This window comes from Schistocerca cancellata, chromosome 1 (assembly GCF_023864275.1).
Source record: "Schistocerca cancellata isolate TAMUIC-IGC-003103 chromosome 1, iqSchCanc2.1, whole genome shotgun sequence".
In the NCBI taxonomy this organism is placed as follows: domain Eukaryota; kingdom Metazoa; phylum Arthropoda; class Insecta; order Orthoptera; family Acrididae; genus Schistocerca; species Schistocerca cancellata.
Genome location: NC_064626.1, coordinates 921,426,996 through 921,452,099, shown reverse-complemented (window position 1 = coordinate 921,452,099; position 25,104 = coordinate 921,426,996). Strand labels below are relative to the sequence as shown.

The 25,104-nt window shown below is 43.9% G+C and overlaps 1 protein-coding gene across 1 annotated transcript in view; it reads right to left on the bottom strand.

The window, feature by feature from the left end:
• The window catches only part of LOC126114536 (SAM and SH3 domain-containing protein 1-like), a 443,876-nt gene that overhangs the window by 322,206 nt on the left and 96,566 nt on the right, over nt 1–25,104 (bottom strand). Inside the window, exon 4 of the mRNA XM_049915025.1 lies at nt 15,350–15,747. Within this exon, the coding sequence (XP_049770982.1) occupies nt 15,350–15,747 (398 nt within the window). The remainder of the gene's footprint in view (nt 1–15,349; nt 15,748–25,104) is intronic.

Sequence of the window (25,104 nt, the reverse complement as noted above, 5' to 3'; positions counted from 1 at the left end):
GGCACCAGTCCCCTCCATATCGCATCCTATGATGCCTTTGGCATAGGATAACACGGCGGTCGGTCGGTCCCGAATAGCCCACCAAGGGTAGAATGTGGAGTTTGCTTTGCTCGTATAGATGCCGGAAGAGACTGTGGTGGATCTAGGTTCGACGGCAGGGGTCGACGCTCCGGGAGGCGGCCAATGAAGCAGAGAAGAGCGGCGGCTCCTAGGCAGCGGCAGCGGCAGCGGCAGCTGCGGCCTCGGCTCGCGCAGGTGTCCGGAGTGGCGCGCTGACCCGGAACGTAGCGGCGAGGCGCGGCCGTCCACCCCGGGCCGGACTACCGTTACCGCGGCCCCGGGATCGATCCCTCCTTCCCACACACAATATTCCCGGCCCTCAATAGCGGCGCGCTTTATTACTCGCTGCCGGCGGCTCATCGCCAATAACGCGTCCGCCCAGGAGCTCGGCTCAGCTGCGACCGGCAATCTGCAGCGCTGCCCGTCGCGGCGAAAACTGCTGGCGGCCGGCTGTCCGCTGCGCTCGATGGCGCTCGCCACACCTGCTGCTGGCGGCAGTGTGACGGCAGAGGAGATACAAAAATATACTCCACGTTTTTACGGAGCATTGTGCTCTCGCTCCATAGGAAGAAGTACAGTCTCTCTCCATCTCGAAGGGCAACAATTGTACTCAAAAGATTGAGATGAAGTTTCGGACTATTTCACGTTCATGTTTGAAAATAGGTGCCAACCGCGCAGAATTTACCCTTCAAGACTGAAAATAAGAGGTAGGTTCCAAAAGTTTCCCGCTTTATTACATTTTTAGGGTTATTAAACTAAAGCAAAGATGCTATTTTCAACGTGTTCACCTTTTATTTCAATACACTTCTCGCATCTGTGAATTAAAAAAGTAATCTGATTCTTTGTCGGCAAAATGTCCCCTTACAGCAGCTTTGACTTCATCATCATCATCATCATCATCAAATTTTCTTTCTCGAAGATGTTTCTTCATTTCTGAGAAGAGATAGTAGTCACTTGGGGCTAGATCTTGACCATAGGATGGGTGGCCAATCTCTTGGAAGCCACTTTCCTTTAATGCAGCGTTCGCAATTGCCACCGAGAGCACTGGCACATTGTCGTAGAGAAGACGAACATTGTGTGACAACCCGGTTCATCTCTTCAGGTTGGTGGAGTCGCGTAATTTGTGTAGAAGTGAAGCACGGTATTGCGCGTTCACACTGGTATTTCTTTCTTTGAAATCGACTAAGAGAATTCTCCTAGATTTTTGCCATGGCCTCCTTTGTGGACTGAGTGACCTTCGTCGTTTTTTGTGGAGCTTCACCTGGTTTACACCATTCAAGCGATTCTCTTTGGACAGAGGTTCATAATAAAGAACCATAGTTTCATCCCTGTAACAGGGATTCCAGTGGTTGCCACGGCACAGTTTGGATTCCAGTAGTTCTTTCTTGTTGCCACGACACAGCTCCGAAAACTTGGTGCAACAATCCACGCACTGCTCCTTCTGCACAGCAGAGAGAAGTCTGGGCACCCCCATCTCGCACGGAACTTTTTCATACGCAAATGATTAAGCATGAATTGGAAAACGGTTGTTTAGGTAACCCTAACATTGATGCAATTTCCTTGAGTTCCAACCGGCTGTCGATCTGAACTTCACTTTCAACATTTCCCCAGACACCACCTCAACAGGTCGACTAACACGTGGATCATCAGCAATGTTCTCCCTGCCTACACGAAACTGTTTAGGCCATTTTTTCACTGTAGAGTATGAAGGGAAAGCATCAAAATAAACATCATCCAAGCGGACTTCAGCTGGTGCAAGCACTTCTATTGTCAGGAACTTTATCACTGCACGATACTCGATTTTATCCACTGCGACACCACAACACGCAGCGGCTTACTCAAACGTGTGTCACATTCGACTGAGGCTGGTAGTGGACTGCAACTCACGTGTCCTCTGCTCCCCCTCCAAGGCATTTTAACCTTCGCGTTCGTATTTAATGTCGGGCCGGAAACTTATAGACCCTACTTCATAAGTGCTATTTAATATTTATTTAGGAGAAATTCATTTGAAATTCTGAAGCTAGCACGGATATCATATGGAGAGCGAAAGGTAATCTCCAACTTGTACAGTAACCAGCCTGCATTTGTAAGACTCGATGGACACAAAAAGGCGAAAGTAGTTAATAAGGAAGTGAAACAGCGTTGCCGCTTATTCCCTGTGTTTTGCAACCAATACATTGAGTAAAAAGGAAACCAAAGAAACATTTAGAAATAGTTTGTAACTTATCCCCTCATGTTTTCAAATCTGTACATAGAGCAAGCAGTAAATGAAGCCAAAGAAAAATTCAAATACGGAATTAAAGTTAATGGAGAAGAAGAAAAAAACTTTTAGGTTTGCGACTGATATTCTAGTTCCGCAGAAGAACTCGTTAAACGGAATGGATAGTGCCTTGAGAATTGCTTCGAAGATGAATATGAACAAAGATAAAACAAGAGCAATGCAATGTTCTGATCTAAATCAGGATATCGTAAGGAGATTTCCAGGGAAGCGTGATAGGACCGCTGCTATCTCCTATGTACGTAAATGATGAGCAACAGGGTGCGCAACAGTCTGCGGCTGTGCGGCTGTTTGCTGATGACGCTGTGCTGCACGGGAAGATGTCATCGTTACGTGACTGTAGGAGGATACAAGATGACTTACACAAAAATTTCTGTTTCGTGTGGTGAATGGCAGCTAGCTTTAAATGTAGAAACATTTATGTTAATGCAGGTAAGTAGCAAAGGCAATTCCATGATATACGAATACAGCATTAGTAGTGTACTACTTGACAGGGTCACGTCGACTTAATATCTAGGCCTAACGTAGCAAAGAGATACGAAACGGAACGATCACGTAAGGACGATTGTAGGGAATGAAAATGGTCGGCATCGGTTTATTAGAAGAATTTTAGGCAAATGTGGTTCGCCTGTAAAGGAGACCGCGTGTACAACATTAGTGCGACACAGTCTGAGTACTCGTCGAGTGTTTGGGTTCCCTACCAGGTCGGATTAAAGGAAGACATCGAAGCAATTCAGAGGCAGGCTGCTAGATTTATTACCTGTAGGTTCGGTCAATACACGAGTATTACAGAGACGCTTCGTGGGAATCCCTGGAGGGAAGACGACATTCTTTTCGCGGAACACTGTTGAGAAAATTTAGAGAACCGGGTTTTGAAGCTGACACAGGAGGATCCTAGTGCCACCAACGAACATTTCGCTTAAGGACCACGAACGTAAGAGAATTAGGGCTCCAACAGAGGCATATAGATAGTCGTTTCTCCGTCGCTCTATTTGCGAGTGGAACAGGAACGGAAATAGTTAGTAGTGGTAAAACGTACCCTCCGCTACGCACCGTACTACGGCTTGTGGATTATGAATGTAGATGTAGATGCTGAGCGAATTAGATTAGCAAATGCTATTGAGCCGCAAAATAACTCGCGATGGCCGAGGCAGAGAGGAATAAAACACAGACTGGCAAGAGCAAGAAAAGTATTTCTGAAAGATACGTTAGTTAACAGCGAATATAAACTGAAAGATTAGGAATTATTTTCCTGGAGGTTTTTGTCTGGTACGTAGCATCATCTGTAACGGAAATATGGGCAATAAACAGTTTGGACAAAGTTTGGAAAGGTTTCGAAACGTGGTTGTGCAGAAGAAAACAGAAGATTAGATAGATAGGTCGTCTACTAATGACAAGGTACAAGACTGAAACAGGCAGAAAGCTTTATGGCACAACGTAACTTTAAGAAGGGATAAGTTGACACGACAGATCCTGAGGCATGGTACTGGAGCTAATTTCGTGTATGTTGATGGCGAGGGGGTGGGGGCTGTAGACGGAGACCATCGTCTGATTATACAGCAAGTACGTTCGAATGGATGTGGAGTGTAGTAGTTATGCAGAGGGAAAGCGGCTTGCACAGGATAGAACAGCGTGTAGAGCTAGATCAAAACAGTATTCAGACTGACGATTACAAAATGTGCAACAATTTTCTCTTCACTGTCTTTCATAAGAATAGATAAATGACAGCTATTGATGTGCGATACGTAGAGAACTCCGCAGAAATATTCGGACCTCGTTCATGTCCACGGATGTATCCTCAAAACTTAGGAAATTGTCAAATTTACTATATTTCTGCCTTACTTACAGTTTCCACATTGTAGCAACTAGAGTGTAGTGCAGTACATGATGTGATTACGATAGATTAAACACAATCACAAAATGAAGGCTGTACTCTTCTTTTCGTTTTAATTTGTACTTCTGTGCCATTCATACTTTTGGTTTCGTTGTTACTCACTGGTATTAAAACGTGTATTATTTAAGTCAGCCGCGCGGAGTAGCCGCGCGGTTAGAACGCCATATCACTAATCGTGCGATCCTTCTCGCCGGAGGTTCGATTCCTCCCTCGGGCATGGGCGTGAATGTTGTCTTTATCGTTAAGTTAGTTTAAGTAGTGTGTAAGTCTAGGGACCGATGACCTCAGCAGTTTGGTCCCTTAGGAATTCACACAAATTTGAACATTTATTTAAGTGACCTCAAAAATTGAAATTCGATTTAATATAAGATATAGAAACGACACTGTAACAAAACTATGTAGAATTTTTCCATCGTTATTTAGCATACAACACACAAATCTGAGGAATGTAGTCCACAGTTACTCATTTCGGGAGCCAAGCGCCCATCACCTGGCTGCCTGCGTTCAACCCTTCACGCTCATACAATCCTCATGAAAGATAATATTCATACTTGCTTTAAAAAAATTAAAAATAGGGTTCTACCAATAGTGTTTAGATATTTATAATGCATTTTATGTAAATTGGGAGAGAATAAATAGCTCGAAAGCTTTTGCAACATTGCCACTGCACATCATCATTCTGTGTGAACAGTATAGTGCAGCCTATCACTTTTTTCTGTGGAAGCTCTCACTGTGACAACTCTGAAACTTTGGTACATTGGACTACAATGCACTCATGGTCATGAAAAAATCAGTGGATGCCATTATGAAACGTAGTTTCAAGGAAGTATGCTACAGAATCTTTACAGTTATTGTTGTTTGTTATGTATTCCTGGCTTTTGGACCACACAGTTTCCTCGACCTATTAGATATTTTTGTAATCCAGAAAAACGGTATCTGTTTTGTAACGCAGATACGGTCTACAAATTAAGAAGTCTGCTAAATCATGAATTTTTAAAGGAACGTTTTGCTCCCAAGGCTAATAAATATGAGGAATCCACGAGCTTTAGCATCAGCCGCAATATAGGTAACACAGCTATGCTCTCCAGAAAGTTCATGATGAACAGAACAGATTTTCTCATCCTCTGATAGCAAAAAACCATCACTGAGCGCCCCATGGCTCTTTCTCCGCTGTGATATGTGGTAAATTATAAATATTTTACGAGTGCTTCCAAAGTTAAAATTTCAACGCGTGTGAGCTGAGACTCTCATTGAAGATTTTGTAGTTTGCAGATCTCTTTATGCCTAAATAATGTTTCTGAAATAACATAAATATCTCTAAACTGAGGTATATCTGAACGCGCCTGCTAATAATAATGAGACTACGGTATTACTCATCCGGTAACGCTACGTCTTCGAAATTGGGATTCTGTTGCCAGAAACGAAATTATTCGCACAAGTTATATTGTCGTTTGTGTTCCTCTCCCGTAGGAAAGGTGGTTCGAATGTTGGTGTCTTCTAAGGGGTTGACAAGTAGCCTTTTGTCCGGGGGAGGGGGGCAGGGGAAGGGGGGGGCAGGATTTTATTCCTCTGCATGTATTTGTTTCCACTGAAACTCATTAGGGGCTTAACACAGCAGGATCTAATACAGAGAGCCTTGCCCCGCGTGGAACACTGGCTCCTCATACGTATTCCGTCTCCTTGGATAAGATCTTATACGCAGTCCGAGTCAATATAATTCGTGGACCACCCGCGCTTCCTTCGTTACTAATTGGACAACGGTTTCTCGGCACATAACACGCTACGATGTATCTTAAACCAGCCTGAATTATAACACAGCGTCCTTTATTGTGGAGTGTTAGTTGTGAAGTAGCTATCGAATGATACCGTCTGTACCATTCGTTCTTGTCCCTACGACTCGAACACGGCGAGAGCGCGTAGCAGCGTGGAATGCTCCTGGCCACCATCGTTTCCAGTACAACCTGTCCCATTCCTCCTGTCAAAACCTTATCGAAGTTTCCCGGTGGAGTTAACATTATTTTAAGTTAACGGTCTGGGTACGGGAAGAGATTAGAACATTTTAAATTCTGGAATTTTATTGGCTCTCGTCTGGGACACAAATTGATACGTAGGTTATCTTTTGTCTCCCCCATGAATTGTTCCAGAACAGCTATTTCATGCTGTACGCGAAATGAAACAAGTGCGCACATTTACAGGGTGTCCAGCGAAGGAGACCCTGATTTCAAAATTAAATACCTCGAAAACTAAGACGGATATTTTTATTTTGAAAATTGTAAGAATTTTATACAGAAGTTGTACAGACGTTTCGAAATAGTTCGAAAAGCTGCTAACAGGTGGCGCTGTAATCGCAGGACGTAGTGCCTATAAACATCGCGCCGCAGCTCAAAGCGATCGTTTCACCATTGAAAGTGAAAGGAGATTAGCGTACCGACAGAAAAAGTTGAAATCAGTCTTTCATTTAACAAAGTGTTTTTCTGTTGCTGTGATACTACAGGTTAGAACACAGTTCGACGGCAACAAGGCGCAGTTTTCAAACACTATTTAATGTATTCTAGTAGGAAATAATACGAAAACCGTTCACAAGCACTTCGACGAATTCCAGCGGACAGGCAGCGTGGCTGATGATCTAGCGGGAAATGTTAGCCCCATGCAAACTGTAGTTACTCCTGAAAATGTCGCCACGGTTTCTGAACTTATACAACAAAATTCGACGAAATCTCTCCGAAGAATTGCGGCAGATACTGGTTTGAAGAGTTGCAGCAAGCAGAAAATACTGAGACAAGGCCTACACATGTGTCTATTCAAAGTCCAAAACCACTAGGCCGTACCTCTACGATAAGTGCGACGGATTGCTGACTTTGCGAACCTGCTTCCCACAATGATTGATGATGAAAGATTTAATGTTCGCTGCATGTAGTTTGCAGATGAAGCATACTACTATCTCAGTGGAGTTGTGGATGAGCAAAACTGGCGATTTTGGTGTTCCGAAAATCAATGTTTGTATGAAGCGAAACCACAGTATTCTCTCAGAGTTACTATTTGGGTTATAGTATGCAGCATAGGAGTTTTAGCTCGTTTTTCATGCGTGAAAAGATCACTATTGAATGTTACGTTGCAATATTGGAACAATTTGTCGCCACAAAGTTAGCGTTGGAGAATCGACCAGGCGCCTAGTGGTTCATGTAAGATGGGGCTAGACCACATCGCTCCCAACAGGAATTTCGCTTTCTTGATGAATACTCCGTGGATCAATATTAATTACATGGGATTATTGCAAATTTACTGGGGGCAGGGATGGATTCGCCTCCACGTATTCGCCCAATCTGATTCCTCGTGACTACTTTTTGTGGGGCACAAAAACGACACTGTCTACCGGAACGATCCCACCTCGCTGGACGAGTTGAATCGGCGATCTGAGTGGCATCTGAATCCATTCCCGTTGAGGCACTGCAGAATGTGAAGGCAGATTTCATTCTTCGTTTGCGCCACTTCTGTACATTTCGAAAAGACTGATGTGACTGCACACACTACTGCAGAAAACAAGTTTAATTATACAGGGCTGAAACTGTACGCGCTCCACAGGGTACTGCATCGTCTGTTAGCATCTTTTCGAACTATTTCCAAACTTTTGTAAAACTTCTGTATGAAATTCTTATAGCTTTCACAATAAACATACCTCTGCGCTTGTCTATCGATCTTAGTTTTCGACTGGACTCGCATTCGGAAGGACGACGGTTCAATCCCGCGTCCGGCCATCCTGATTTAGGTTTCCCGTGATTTCCCTAAATCGCTCCAGGCAAATGTCGCGATGGTTCCTTTGAAAGGGCACGGCAGGCTTCCTAATCCGATGAGACCGATGACCCCGCGGTTTTGTCTCTTCCCCCAAACAAACCCAACCCCCCCTCTTAGTTTTCGACGTATTTAATATTGAAATCAGGTACTCATTCGCTGGACACACCGTGTGTGCAGACTATGCAACACTGAATATGAAACTTTCTGGCAGATTAAAACTGTGTGCCGGACCGAGACTCGAACTCGGGATCTTTGCCTTTCGCGGGCAAGTGCTCTACCAACTGAGCCTGGGGTGGCTCACGCCCCGTCCTCACAGCTTTACTTCCGCCAGTACCTCGTCTCCTACCTTCCAAACTTTACAGAAGCTCTCCTGCGAACCTTGCAGGACTAGCACTCCTGAAAGAAAGGGCATTACGGAGACATGGCTGAGCCAAAGCCTGGGGGATGTTTCCAGAATGAGATTTTCACTCTGTGAAGTTTGGAAGGTAGGAGACGAGGTACTGGCGGAAGTAAAGCTGAGAGGATGGGACGTGAGTCGTGCTTGGGTAGCTCATTTGGTAGAGCACTTGCCGGCGATAGGCAAAGGTTTCGATCCGGCACACAGTTTTAATCTGCCAGGAAGTTTCATATCAGCGTACACTCCACTGCAGAGTTAAAATTCTCATTCTGGAAACAATGAATATCTTCCAGTATCTTGAGAAAATTATGGAATCGGTTACTAAGCAGTTTGCACTCCGTGTAATATTATGCGTAGGCTTCTGATTGCTGCATAGAGTACTTTCAAATCTATTAAGGGAAAAGAATTGTGGTCACTGTGGATATTAGCTGTACTGCTGCCCGCCTTCCAACATCTTATACGTAAAATTTCATTACCCAAATGGCTTGGTTCAAATGGCTCTGAGCACTATGGGACTTAACATCTATGGTCATCAGTCCCCTAGAACTTAAAACTACTTAAACCTAACTAACCTAAGGACATCACACAACACCCAGTCATCACGAGGCAGAGAAAATCCCTGACCCCGCCGGGAATCGAACCCGGAAACCCGGGCGCGGGAAGCGAGAACGCTACCGCACGACCACGAGCTGCGGACTTTCATTACCCGGTAGAACCTTCAATTTAATCTCTGTGTTTTTAGTTTCTTGGACGTATAATAATAGCTTCCATTAATATAATATTCCTCAGTTCCACATGAGGGAAATGTTTGAATCCTTAATGATTCTTTCACGTAGTAATGGAGGAAAATTATTAAAAGTTCAAAACTGCATTCAGGACCGGGCCACGAACCCGGAACTTTGCCTTTCATGAGCATTGCTCGTACCATCTAAGTTATCCAGACACGACGCAAGACCCTCCATCACAGCTCTTGGCAAACAGTTTTAATCTTTTAGGAGTTTTCAAATGCAAAGTGAATGAGCTATTCTGGAGATAATCCCTTACTCTGTGGCTAAGCCAGGACTCTGCAGTATCCTTTCTTCCAGTAGTGCTAGTCCAAAAAGTATTCAGGAGAGTTTCTACGCAGTTTGGGAAACAGGGGAGAAGCACTAACGAAGCGTGGATCAAATTGTGCTTTGATATTTTCCAGATGAACTTAATTAATAATAAATCAACAATCTTTAGTAATGAAGTTACAATCCAGATTTGTTATCAGAACTCAGAAATGCCAGTTGTTAGTGAGATTATACGGTTTTTTGATTTTCACTTTTATAATGACGGTAAATCACAATGCAGTCTGAAGATCGCTTTCACTAGCATCGAACAACAGTTCATTCAGCCTACGTATTTCGCTCGATGGTAACATTTAAAAATCCTATACCACGTAGAAAGGCAAGGACAATGAGGAACATTTTATGCTTCAGTTTTCGCTTTTTCGTTGGGAACGAGGGACGAATTGGAAAACAAAATATTGGAGTCCACATAATCCCTTATGGAACTGCTAAATTATATCCCTGCTTCCACTCATTCGGAAGTGCAACGTTATCCAAAATCTCCTCAAATTTTGGAGCTCTTGTTTTAAGCGCTGTGAAATACATTTAATAGTCATAATCTTCCTTGCAGAAGGCGGAACCCTAAAAAAAAATCGAAGTCTTACAGAATCTTAATATATGTCGAAGTGTGATTGAATGCAGCGAGTATCAATAAGTGAGAAACAAAAATGATGTGCTACAGATGTTTAACTGTTCCAGTTCGAAATACTGATTTAAATTATAAAAGCTAATGAACTTGAACCCGAATGAAAGAAATGTTGTACAAAAATCATCTCAGAAGAGAGAGAGAGAGAGAGAGAGAGAGAGAGAGAGTGAGAGAAATAAGTGTATCGCTGCAACTTCGTTTACGAGCACCTAAAACATTTTCTTCCGTTATTTTAGTTAATGTCGGATACATAAGATAGTATGACCTCAGTCTGGAAAGTGGTAGCCTTTTTCGTTTAAATCTCATACTGGGAACATAACATACAACATTAACAACTGGTTTTTCGCCTAGATCCGACAGATGATTTCTGTAAACGACTTTCTTAACTTACAGTATTGAGAATTTTTGTATAGATCAATTCGTAGAACATATACGGTTTAAAGCAAGTAAAGCTGAATCAGAAAAAATATAAAAAAATTAAAATCGAAATATTATATTTATGGCCCACAGACTAAGAACTACTTCGTTTTGAATATTAAATTCTCGTAAAGCGTAGGAGATCAATGACAAAGTATACATATATCAAAACAAAAAAATGATAAATAGGTGGTAGCAAAAATAAATGAATCGATTTAACATCCATGAAGAAAAGTTAGAAAAGTTGTAGAACTAGAGTTTGCAAGACGTGAAAGTTATTTCGAATACTGAAATCAACAGTAAAAAACACCAACCGCAATAGGAATCTGCATTTCACATATAGCGATGAAGTCGCAATAAAACACACTGATTCTTAAGTAAAGTGACTTACGTTGATGTTTCTACACGGAATTAAAAAAATCTCCAAGAACTCGTAAAAATCATAGGAGAAACGAGGGTACGACTTTAATCTACGGGGAAGAGGTTTCCAATCCCAGCTTTATTGAGCATTCTGTACTAATCAGCATTTTGTTTGCATTATGTTGTATTAAGTACAAGACAAAATGAAGTCTTGACATTTTTCCTTGGTTTATTCATTGTGAGGCAATGAATGAGTTGAGATAGTGATTTACAAATGAGATACTGAAAGGGAGTACATGGTGCCAGCCGCTGAGATTAACACATGCGCACCAGGTATAAACAGATAACAGTAAACAGCTGTACGGAAATGAGTAACTGAACGAGAATTAACAGACGCATATGCAAATGTAGATCCCGTATTGATCTCCAGCGGAGGCCGATAGTGTTTTGCCAGACTGTGTATTCATTAGTACTAGATTGCCATTTATCCCTTTATTATCGCTGCTGCGTTGATTGCCAACACCTCCTGCAAATTGAAACTATTGCCTGGGGTGTTTCCCCCGGTACATCAATTTCGAGCTGTCAAGTACACGGTCTCATTTAATGTTATTTACTGACTGCATTTTTATCTTATTCAGCAATTTCAGTTCCTGCTTTCATGTTACTGCGAGTAAAAAACATTAAGCATGTACCTGTTCGTTGTGAGAGCCAGCTGAAAATAATGCCTCCGAATTTTTATGAAAAGACTCTTAAAATTTTTAAAATAAAACAAGCATTCTTAAGATTCTACATCTTTATTTTTCATGTCTACACATTTGCAACCCTCTGCCGCTAGAGGGCTCCAAATTGTAGTGTGTAACATGTCTGTGTGTATCGTAACTATGTAGGTGAGTAAGGAACAGCATGTTGCAATTAATTTCGAATTGGGAGAGTTCATCTACACCTGGAGCACCTCTCCTTCACCGTGGCAATGCCAGACCGCACACAACAATCCGACGTCTTTGATTCACTTCATCGATCAACCTGCATACAGGCCCCACTTGGCTCTATCCGATTTTCATCTGTTTCCAGAACTTAAAGAACATCTTCGAGGACTTCACTTAAATAGTGATAAGCGATGGAAGCAAAGGTGAGGTTGTGGCTCCGTTAAAAAAGCCAAACATTCTACACTGACGTTATTAGCAAAATAGTCTTTCGTTGGGCGAAATGTGTTTGTCGCCAGCGTGACTATGTTGAGAAATAAATGGTTCAAATGGCTCTGAGCACTATGGGACTTAACTTCTGAGGTCATCAGTCCCCTAGAACTTAGAACTACTAAAACCTAACTAACCTAAGGACATCACAAACATCCACGCCCGAGGCAGGATTCGAACCTGCGACCGTAGCGATCGCGCGGTTCCAGACTGTAGCGCCTAGAACCGCTAGGCCACTTCGGCCGGCGAGAAATAAATGAGTAGACATGAAGAATAAATATGCAGAATGTTAATAACGTTAGTTTTATTTAAAAAGCCTTAAGAGTTTTGACAAAAAAAAATTTGGAGGCATTACTTTTCAGAAAGGTCTCGTATAGTTACTGAAGTGTTACGATTACTGAAAAGATCGTAATTTTGACAGGGGCCTCGCCCGTAATAGATTACCAGTTTGTAAATGAAAGGTAAGTGTGATGACAAAGACAAGTGTGATTGTGAGAAGTTGGTTCACAGATGTAAGGCCGGATCTTTGTGTTCAACGTACGCAAATTCCTTATCGCCTACGCCGGTAGAAACTGAGGAGAAACATACACTCCTGAAAATTGAAATAAGAACACCGTGAATTCATTGTCCCAGGAAGGGGAAACTTTATTGACACATTCCTGGGGTCAGATACATCACATGATCACACTGACAGAACCACAGGCACATAGACACAGGCAACAGAGCATGCTCAATGTCGGCACTAGTACAGTGTATATCCACCTTTCGCAGCAATGCAGGCTGCTATTCTCCCATGGAGACGATCGTAGAGATGCTGGATGTAGTCCTGTGGAACGGCTTGCCATGCCATTTCCACCTGGCGCCTCAGTTGGACCAGCGTTCGTGCTGGACGTGCAGACCGCGTGAGACGACGCTTCATCCAGTCCCAAACATGCTCAATGGGGGACAGATCCGGAGATCTTGCTGGCCAGGGTAGTTGACTTACACCTTCTAGAGCACGTTGGGTGGCACGGGATACATGCGGACGTGCATAGTCCTGTTGGAACAGCAAGTTCCCTTGCCGGTCTAAGAATGGTAGAACGATGGGTTCGATGACGGTTTGGATGTACCGTGCACTATTCAGTGTCCCCTCGACGATCACCAGTGGTGTACGGCCAGTGTAGGAGATCGCTCCCCACACAATGATGCCGGGTGTTGGCCCTGTGTGCCTCGGTCGTATGCAGTCCTGATTGTGGCGCTCACCTGCACGGCGCCAAACACGCATACGACCATCATTGGCACCAAGGCAGAAGCGACTCTCATCGCTGAAGACGACACGTCTCCATTCGTCCCTCCATTCACGCCTGTCGCGACACCACTGGAGGCGGGCTGCACGATGTTGGGGCGTGAGCGGAAGACGGCCTAACGGTGTGCGGGACCGTAGCCCAGCTTCATGGAGACGGTTGCGAATGGTCCTCGCTGATACCCCAGGAGCAACAGTGTCCCTAATTTGCTGGGAAGTGGCGGTGCGGTCCCCTACGGCACTGCGTAGGATCCTACGGTCTTGGCGTGCATCCGTGCGTCGCTGCGGTCCGGCGGTCCCAGGTCGACGGGCACGTGCACCTTCCGCCGACCACTGGCGACAACATCGATGTACTGTGGAGACCTCACGCCCCACGTGTTGAGCAATTCGGCGGTACGTCCACCCGGCCTCCCGCATGCCCACTATAGGCTCTCGCTCAAAGTCCGTCAACTGCACATACGGTTCACGTCCACCCTGTCGCGGCATGCTACCAGTGTTAAAGACTGCGATGGAGCTCCGTATGCCACGGCAAACTGGCTGACACTGACGGCGGCGGTGCACAAATGCTGCGCAGCTAGCGCCATTCGACGGCCAACACCGCGGTTCCTGGTGTTTCCGCTGTGCCGTGCGTGTGATCATTGCTTGTACAGCCCTCTCGCAGTGTCGGGAGCAAGTATGGTGGGTCTGACACACCGGTGTCAATGTGTCCTTTTTTCCATTTCCAGGAGTGTATATAATACTCTCAGTTTCTGCTCTTCCTCTGTGATACAGTAGTAAGACGCTTTTACAAAATTATAGGCACTAAATAACAAGTCACACTTGCTCTAAGTCTTAAATAGAACAGGGTAAACAACCAGCCATAGCTAGGAATTTTATGAGAAGGAACCGAAAGCAGAGCCTTCTGCAGTAGCCGATACTGATTAATTCAGATTTACTAGTCCCGCAGTAAATGAATGAAATTGCTCAGTCCCCAGCATTCACAGAAATTAAAGTAACGTATTGGCCATTAATGAAGTAATAGTATTATGAGAAGAACTGTTGAAAGCACTTCGTCGTAGTTTTAGAAAGCCGGCCGCTGTGGCCGAGCGTTTCTAGGCGCTTCAGTCTGACACTGCGCGATCGCTACGGTCACAAGTTCGAATCCCGCCTCGGGCATGGATGTGTGTGGTGTCCTTAGGTTAGTTACGGTTATGTAGTTCTAAGTTCTAGGGGACTGATAACCTCAGAAGTTAAGTCCCATAGTGCTCAGAGCCATTTGAACCATTTTTTTCATTACAGAAACTGATAGTCCCCATTACTAATTAGTAATTATTAATGTTTGATTAGGGTCACAACTACAGTCCGAATGTTAGGGGCAACCCATTCCTTCTCCTGCGCACAATTCCTGTACCGTAGAGGGGGAGTTGCAACTTGAGAGAGAATACTCAGTGCATGTCAGTGGCAAAACAGGTTGACTAGAGCCTTGCATTTGAAAACGCGTCATAGTGGCATCCCGGACTTTATTTCACAGAAAATAGCTACACTCACCATTAATTAGAATCACTGGTCTTCCGAAGAATCCAGCGCGGTACCAGATCTGCCTTTAGGAACATCATTTACGAGAGCTTCGTAGATAACAGGAATGAGGAAATGGTGCGTGCCGATTCGCTAAAGTAATCAAAGTAAGGATCACCTTATCTAGTGCAGTCTTCGGGGAAAGGCTTGACCAGTATACTGTACGTCAACTACACCACTTTCTACGGAATAGCAGTTGAACTGAGAAACTTGTACGAAGGTTCTAATACACGAGGTAAGTTTGCACAACTTGAGGGCCCGGTAAGGGGTCTACGCCATCTACAGTGCCAAATAAACCCATGTTCTCTTTCAGTGGTTGACCGATATTTTGTTCGACGGGCTTATCTTGCAAAACAGGAAAAGCTGTCTACGCAGCGTGACTCACCTCTGGTAGGGCACATGAGGGGAGAGCAGCACCTTGTGTGCCGGCGGCTGCCGCTGCAGCACCTGGCGGCCGTAGACGCCGTAGCCGAAGCCGTAGATCTCGTCCTCCTCCTTGTCGCTGAGGCAGCTGGACGGCTGGTACTTGCCCGGCACGTAAATGGGCTGCGACAGCGACGTGGTCAGCTGCTGAGGGCTGGGGTTCGAGTCCGGCGTGGAGGCCGGCGTGCCGCCCGCAGCGCCCGCCCCCGCGCCGGAGCCCAGCACGCGCATCCGCGGCGACAGCTCGTCCCACTCGCGGCGCCGCAGCTCGTCCAGGTGCTCCAGCACGTCGCCGTAGTGCGTGTTGAACAGGTCCGCGTACCGCGAAGCCAGCCCCTCCAGGTAGCCCCGCTCGCCAGTCTGTAAACCAGAAAGCGCAATACTCTTCAAACTGGAGGAAAGATATTTTATCTCTTGTCACAGTAAGCTTTACGTTGAAAATTTTGACAGTATATTTATGCATTAACGCGAATGCACTGCCTCAGGGCGATATTTTTCTCGAACTTCCCAGCCACATCGGATGATCAAATATTCATGAGGTTTTGGACGGCCGTTAACGATGTTCATGAGGAGCCCTCAACCGTAAGGTTGTGGATAATTGATCACTTGGCATGGTTGGAAGTTTGAGGAAATTTTGTTATTTATGCATTTATTTCAACTGGAAAATATAGGGCCTTCAGGACTAGAATACATAATAAAAATGGTTCCAATGGCTCTGAGCACTATGGGACTTAACTTCTAAGGTCATCAGTCCCCTAGAACTTAGAACTACTTAAACCTAACTAACCTAAGGACATCACACACATCCATGCCCAAGGCAGGATTCGAACCTGCGACCGTAGCGGCCGCGCGGTTCCAGACTGTAGCGCCTTCAACCGTTTGGCCACCACGGCCGGCAGAATACATAATAACAAAGATTATTATTATCACCATTATCATCATCATGAGACTGATGGTTTTGGTGACCTATCTGAACCATTTGAAAACAAAACTGCAGTGAAATAAGAATATGGATTTTCACCAGTTATGTCTGATTGTATGCTACAGAAGGTAACTCAAGACTGGCAGATAAAAATGAGTATCTACAATATCCCAAACGGCGTCATGTTACGCTATCAAGCGAGTGGGCTTAAATTCAACTGCTTTCCTTTCAAAGGTGACCTAGTATTTTTCGCGCAAAATCTGGACATTGTAAACAACGAACAGAAGTCCTAAAAGAAAATACGAACCACATACAAACAAATGCAAAAGATCCAACGTGAACAATGAAAACAAATTACGGTGACATCAAAAGAACACCCTGTTCATGTGCTAGGAGAGATTCTCATCCCGAACATCAATGAGAAGACAGCAGTCAAAGGACACGCCAGAAACATGGAGACAGCAAACGGATTATATCAGAACACTTAAAAATGCAAATTTCTATCTTCTATTACGCCAAATTCGGCCAAACCTTAATTTTTATATGCAAAAGAGACAACTGATTGAAATGGATGCTCTTAGAGACAAAAAATAAGGAAATTTCTGTGTAAAAAACGTAACAAGCGAAGAGTTTCGTTTCATTTGATATCAGTGACTGTGTCAGTTACATATACTTGCGCCCGATACGTAGTATTAACAGTCGTATCATGCATTGAACAGCAAATGTGAAGTACTTCGAACTGAATGCTCTGACTCTTATCATCTTGGTAACGTCGTTGCGGGAACAACATGAATCAAAATTGTATCTATTTAACTTATTTCTGTTTTTCATTACCAAACACACTCCATTTTATGTAACACATTGATATATGTGTATCTGATAATCAGCGCCGGCCGTTGTGGCCGAGCGGTTCTAGGCGCTTCAGTCTGGAACCGCGATACCGCTGCGGTCGCAGGTTCGAATCCTGCCTCGGGCATGGATGTGTGTCATGTCCTTAGGTTAGTTATGTTTAAGTAGATCTAAGCTCTAGGGGACTGATGACCCCAGCTGTTAAGTCCCATAGTGCTCAGAGCCATTTGAACCATTTTTTTGATATCAGCAACGCTAATACTGCAATTCTTTTATAATTAAAAACATGTCGTTGTTGATGAAATCTTCTCGCGTTATTAGCTGAGTCGCGTTGTTCTGTTATCGCAACGTTCGAAGAATTACCTAGACGCCTTCTTCTGGCGAAGTGTCGGGTTCATCTCCAGCTCGTTCCTTTAAAGCTGCTGGACTGCACACCTCAGTGTCAAGCGCCCAATGGGAGGGCCAATCGCGTGCCTCCGGAGGACAGGTCAGGTCGCCGTCGGTGGTTTTGTGTGTGTGTGGGGTGGGGGGGGGGGGGGGGGCAGCAGCAATGGTGTTGTTGAGCGGATGTCCGTGCATCGATTCACATCATTAGCTTACGCAACAAATTTTTGCTAGCGCACATCCCGTCCGGAACTCAGTTGGAAACAGCTTTTACAAGTTGACAAGATAATGTACTCGTGTTTCCATTGCCTCCTTGATGACCGAATTCGTTGGCGTGGCACCGTACCTTTGTCTGTTGAAAAACAACATGTGTCGTTCGTTGGAACTGTACTCCGCCACTGCGTACTTGTCTGTTTAGCCAAGGCGAGCGCTACTCGTTTGCTCCGAAAACCGCTATGAGAAGCATCGCTGCGGCTGGCCAATGTACTGAACGCCACACTCACAGCTGATTCTGTAGACGCCAGGCGCCCGTAGTCATAGCTGGGCTTTGACTGACCTAAGCATATTCTCGATTTTTACGGTTGAGAGGAAAATGGTTTATATAATCTATTTCTCTACTATCCTGGCAGTTTTGGCTGTGGGTGATCCTGTGTACGGAGGGCACGCCAGGCGCTTGGTTCCATATTCTGAGTCATTTTATTTCTTCTCCTTTCTCTGCTGGAGAGCAAGTGTTAATCGAGTTTCCGAATAGCTGTTTCTGCGAAAGGTCTCTCGCAGATGCAGCAACTTGATAAGAAGACTCTCCTTGTCGCATACGGCTTGCGCTGTGTGTACCAGGGTGGCGAGCGCACATTTAGATTTCGCTGGGTAGTGGCAGATATTGCCGTTTAGCTGTAGGTCCGTGTGTGTCTTCTTCCACAGTCGAATAGAAACAGACTTCTTACTCTTTTGAAACGTTTACACATCATCTTATGGTAAAGATGTTTTCTCCTGTGGTTTCCAGTAATTTTCGGAATGTATTCTGTATGCGTTCTTATTTTATTTTTGCGATGCTAATGAAGTAAAATAAGATTATTATTCATCAAATTTCAACATTTAACAGCAAAATAAGGCTATAATTATAGCAACAGGTAGCCAGAGAGCGGACTAAGATACTGACCATAAATCAGAATATTGTTAACAACCATCCTAATAATTAAAGGACTAATTAAACTTGTTTTGGCATTCTATCAAATACAATGCGGAAACAACCGGAAATTATTTTTTATAAAAAAGCATGAACAACATTTTAATTTCTACTTGGGAGCATTTCTCGGTTCTAACATCAACTTCCGACCGCGTCTGGAGTTTGATTCGACTCTTTATGACATTCTTGTGCCCGAAAGAGATGGCAAGCTTACTAAAATTAAAGCATAATGGGGTGAGAGGATGAGGAAAGAGGATGGAGGGGGAAGGGGAAACGAGAGAGTTTTCAAATCAAGAAACCGTTTCCACTTACAACAAAATTAACTCATTTGCGATGAAATATTTATGTTTCACAGGATTTTTTTGTTTAAATCTTGCCCTTGCGTTAGACATGAAAACATATCGAGAGTAATCATCGTGTGATTGGCTCCTGTTCTCGGAAACGTGATTCCTGAGTGACCCGGAAACTGCAAACTTCAATCATCTCGTTCTCATTAACAAAATATGGTTCGTTATGGGAATTTGCGAAACCGAGGCAGAAATAGACGTTACGTTTTATTTAGGTATTAACTTTTTAACTAACTCTCGTAGATGCGAAATGAAGGCATTGTTTTTAATAAAAGTTCCTGTAGAAAAGAAACTTCCCGTACGCAAATGGAAAGCTACGTGCAATAACAAAGTGGTGTAATTATAAAGTGAGGTCCCTAATTTGCCTTTAAAGTACACGTGGACGCTCACCTGAGCAGACACTTCGCGCGCCTGTCTACACAGTGGGGACCGATGGACATCCTGGAGCCACAGGCTCTTGATTATCGCTCACTCTTCCGGCCAAGTGCTGTAGCCGTCTCGGAAAGAGATGAGCCTTCTTTTTTCTATGTGCATTTTTGTCTGAAGATCACCGAAGCACGAATGTACCTCCTAGGATCCGACAAAGCGTAACGAACCCTCTCCAGAAGCGACGATAGAGGAAATAATCTCACTACGAGAGAGGAAACTTAGTAACAAATTCCAGTTGGAGCGACACAGGCTCTCACGCGTTCACGGAAATCAGTATCAGTTACGTAACGCTCGTATACGGACACTAGCTGAGAATGTGCCCCCTACCGTGGAATGTGCTCCCCGGCATACTTTCCCTGCTGTTATGCCAACAACAGCCTCACTTCTAAAGCCTCGGCAAGAATCCCTCCCACCTTGCCTGCTTCGTTCATGTTGTCTGCCTCGTTATTCACAGGCAGCTTCGAGGTCAAACACAACTCACAGGAGCAGACTTTTTCTCGTTGCCCGCTTACAAAAACCTGTCTTTCGTCGCACCGATATTCGTTAGCGCAGTCACGAGTGTTAATGGCAACTTGTTTTGTCCCATTTCACAAGATATTTCGTTGTTAGAGTGCAGAAGGTAGTCTCTATATAGAGGTAATTAGAGACGGATCGTTAGTTGCGATAAGGGGAGAAGAATGACTGACTTCGTTTTTATAGGAACTACCCTATTAATTGTCCACACTGATTAATGTAGGCCATCATCAGTTCTTTACAGTGGTAATGATATACGGGTTTCATTCCTGAGCGCAGTGTCAATGTGAAAACGTTTTGCTGTCCAGGCAAGGCAAGTACAGAGATAGCGTCTCCGTGTCATTTAGATTTTGTGGTACGATTATTTCTAATGAGCTACAAATAGCAATCAAAACATTCATACTCACAGAAATGGCTCTTTCAAAATCATTGCATATTTTCCCGCGAAGTATTTACTCCATAAGCTGTAAAGTAGGGACTGAGACACTTTCGGGTAGCGAACCACTGCTTAAAATATTTATAAATATGTTTTTATTCGGAGCTAATATTCAGAAACGATGGAGAAGTTTTTCGTGACTGATGTCTCCGGGCAGTTCCACTAAAAACTTTTCGAAACGGCAAATTAAACCCCGATACATAGATTTAGGAAGGAAAGTCTCTTCGTGTAAGCACTGAGATCAAGAAAAATAAATGCAAGAAGTTTTGGATTTATTTGTGTAACACTCGTATACGAACAGTACGCATCTCAAAAAAAATCGCGAAGAGTTGATGAAAGCTTTCCTTTGAAGTCTGCTGAGAGGGAGAATCCATAGGAGGAAAAGAAAAATATTCAGGACATATTGTGCCGGTAACACACGACTGAGAAGAAGTTGTCTTAAGCAAGCTTTGCGGCCTGAGTTCCCCACCCTATCCTGCAGTCCCAAGGGATGCGCGGGAGAAACCGATTTCCTTAATGTAATCAAACCAAGTGGAAACAAAAGAATTGCCTCTGCGATGAAATGAAAGCACCGCAGGAGGACTGGAAGGTTGCTGATATCCACTTACGGCTCTGCCAAACTGTATTTAATACGTAGTATCGTCGTCATTCAATAACCAAGAGTTATTCATCATTCAGATAAAGTATTTATTGCTGCGTATGAATTTCGTTATGTCTTGAAGAACAGACATGGCATAGACATGGTGTCAGTAGGTGTAAAGTAATCTTACGTTCTGATCTTTATTTTTTTGATACTAAGTGCCTCTCGTACGACAGGATACTGTGGGAGATATATCGTGTTCTCAGGTGTAACAATACGCTTTTCTGCGTGTTTAGATCTGCGTGACAGGCATTGTATCTAATAACTGGAACTACTATCAGTTCTGACGAGCCATTAAACTGTTAGCACGAAGTGACTTTGCAGTGAAACAAAGGAGAGCGATGTTCAATGTTTCTTTTAATTTTTCTGGTTATATTGAAATAAATATCTCCCGTGCTTGGAGAAGACTGTCTTCATCTCTCCACCATATTAGTATAGTTAAATGGATTTCAGATGAGAAGACACCATTGTCACGAACGCTCCCCGTCCGGATCGGGTCCTAAAGCGTCACTGAAGGACGAACTAGTCGAGAGAGAGAAAGTGATACGTGTTCTACCAGCAGATCAGTGAATTCTTAGACCTGACACCACATGCAGCTCGCTCCTGTCGAAAGATCACGTTAAAGAAGGAAATTTTGTTCCTCATACACCCCATGACCCAGAATGGAAGCGTAGATGGCAGAAGCTCAAATAACCTATGTCTTCTCGCTAGATGAATTACTTTGATGCAGTCGACAAGATATGGCTTCCTTGCAACAGTATACCAGTCAAGTGACAGACAAGTGAGCTATACAGTCGGTTTTGGGCAATCAATTGTAAAAACAACTGATTTTTTGACCGCATGTCCTAAGTAATCTTCCGAGTTAGCGAAGATCTGAATGCATCTATCGCAGTCCGAAAATCCTATCCTATCAAAAAATTAGTGGTGTTGGTTTTCTTTATTGTAAGTGCAGTGTAGAGAAGTGTGACGTTAGACTGTACAAAATTAAGCACAGCTGTAATACTGGCTCTTTTCCATCGTTTTCAGTCTGTGCGATGGTTTATGAATAATTCCTAGTACGAGTATGGGATGGATATCTACTCGTATTATTGTAGATTTCAGTTTCAATGTGTGTTACCTTCCGTGATTTATGGCAGTCAAAGTGTGGCGGACAGTAGTTCCGGTAACACTGTGTGTTCCACCGTTCTCAGTTCCGTTCAAAAATGGCGCGTGGTACGAATGACTAAAGCTTTGCATGGCATCTAATTTATCTAATTTTCTTATCGTGATTATTGCTCGAGATGTGGGAATGCCAGACGGAATGACGAAGGACATCGAAAAAGTTTAAAGAAGGGCTACTCGTTCTGTATTACCGAGAAATACGGGAAAAAGTGTCTTACCATATGTAAGGGAGATGGGGTTGCAATCATTGAAACAAAGGCGTTTTTCATCAAGGCCTTTTTAATTGCGAGTGTTGGTACTCGCCTATAGAGGGAGAAGTGATCACTGTAATAAAATAAAGGAATCCGATTTCGCACGGAGAGAGTTAAGTGTTCATTTCCTCCGCGCGCTGTTCGAGAGTGAAAAGGTAGAAAAATAGTGTGAAAGTGGTTCGATGAATTCTCTGCCAGACACGTATGTGTGAATTGCAGAGTAGTCACGTAGATGGAGAAGTTGTTGGCGGGAACCAATATGTTGCCCGAATTTTCTTGGGACGTAATCTCTCAAAATTTCAATAGTCAAACTCTAAGTGATGCACAACGCCTCTTTTTTTTTAATCTTATGGGACTTAACTGCTAAGGTCACAGTCCCTAATCTTACACACTACTTAACCTAAATTAATCTAAGGACAAACACACACACCCATGCCCGAGCGAGGACTCGAACCTCCGCCGGGAACAGCCGCGCAACGCCTCTCTTCTAGTGTCTGTCACTGGATTTTGTTGAGCATCAGATGTTGGGAATTACGAGGAAAGACAGGATAACAAACCTATGGGTAAGAGAACGAACTGGAATGGAAAACGCAGAGTGTGATTGAATGAAACGTAGAAGGGCGTGTCATGTTCCCGACCGAATGGGTGGAACACTGAAGTACTTTGCTGGATTACAAGAGAGAACAGATCGAGGTGACAACCTGGGTAGACTATATGCGGGATAAGTATGGACGTATGTAGTCTCAAAGTGGCCATAATGCACGGTGAAGTCAGTAAGTCCGCAGCTTGTGGTCGTGCGGTAGCGTTCTCGCTTCCCACGCCCGGGTTCCCGGGTTCGACTCCCGGCGGGGTCAGGGATTTTCTCTGCCTCGTGATGGCTGGGTGTTGTGTGATGTCCTTAGGTTAGTTAGGTTTAAAGTAGTTCTAAGTTCTAGGGGACTGATGACCATAGATGTTAAGTCCCATAGTGCTAAGAGACATTTGAACCATTTGAAGTCAGTAAGTAGTATTTATCGAGCAGTGGACGTCATCAAACAGTCGATAGTGATGATGATGGTGGTGATACAGATGCTAGTAACTATCGCGGTAATGTTGCAGTTACATGTCAGTGAACATCTTAAATGGTACTGAGTCGCCTTTTTGATGAATGTGTGAGGGACGTCAAACCATTTTAAATGGTATCGACATTGCAATACTGGCGTTGCAACACAGAAAAAGATGCGCTTTTAGTCTTTCTAAGTAGTAAATAAATAATGTAGATATACTCAAAAGCAATTTATTTACCGAGTGTTTTAACCTCCAGGCGAATTCAGAAGTGTATCACAGACTATTGGCACTGAAACTAGCGTAGACGAGATAATTACACTTCAAGACAAAAAAAACGGCGCACCACGAAGGAATTATCCAAATAAGATGGAAATCGGTAGATGTGACTTAAATATACAGACAGACAAATGATTACGATTTCAGAAACAAAGGATGATTTAATCAAGAAAAAGAGGTTTGAGCAAGTCAATAACACATTGATCCACCTCAGGCCCTTATGTATGCACTTGTTGGGCTTCGCATTGATCGGTAGATTTGTTGGATGTTCTCCTGAGGGACATCGTTCCAGATTTGTTCAACTGGCGCCCTAGATCGTCAAAAATCCGATCTGGTTGGAAGGCGATGCCCATAATGTACGAAACGTCCCCAACTGGGGAGAGGTCCGATGACCTTACTGGCAAGCACGAAGACAAGCAGTAGAGACACTCGTCGTAGGCGGGCGAGCATTATCTTGCTGAAATGTAAGCCCGGGATGGCTTGTCATGAAAGGCAACAATACGGGACGTAGAATATCGTCGATGTATCACTGTGCTGAATGAGTGCATCGGATAACAACCAAAGAGGTCCTACTTTGAAACGAAATGGCACCCCCGACCATATCTCCTGGTTGTCGTGCCGTATGGTGGGTGACAGTCAGGTTGGTGTGATGTTTAAAGCTTTCCCGGCGTACTGATTGTACAGTCAGGTTGGTGTCCATCATTGTTCGTGGCGTTTCCAGACAAGTCTTCTCTGGTCATCAGGCCTGGAATGTCATTGACTAAAGTAGAATTATCTTCAGTGATAAGTCCCTCTTCGAACTGAGTCCCGATACACAACGAAAACGTCCCTATAGACGCCCCGAACAACGGTGGGATATCAACCTCACTGCCACCCGCCATGCGGATGATGATCTGGAGTGCAATTCCTTCGTGGTGCATCGTTTCTTTTTTTGTTCTTACAGTATATTTTGAACACAATGTTGTTCAAGAGTATTCAACGAAACTGGAGTAAATAGCGATAGAATAAATTACTTATTGTTGTTGTTGTTGTCGTCCTCATTCCAAAGACTGGTTTGATGCAGTTATCCAATTTAGTCAACGCTGTGCAACTCTCCTCTTCTCCGTGTAGCTACTGCAGCTGTATCCTTTCGAACCAGCTTACTGTAGAAGCCTTGGTCCCCCTCTACAATTTTTGCCCACCACATGTCCTTCCATTAACGAACCGATAATTTGGTAATGTCTCACGATGTGTCCTACAACTTATCCTTTTTCTTAGTCAAATTGTGCCACAAATT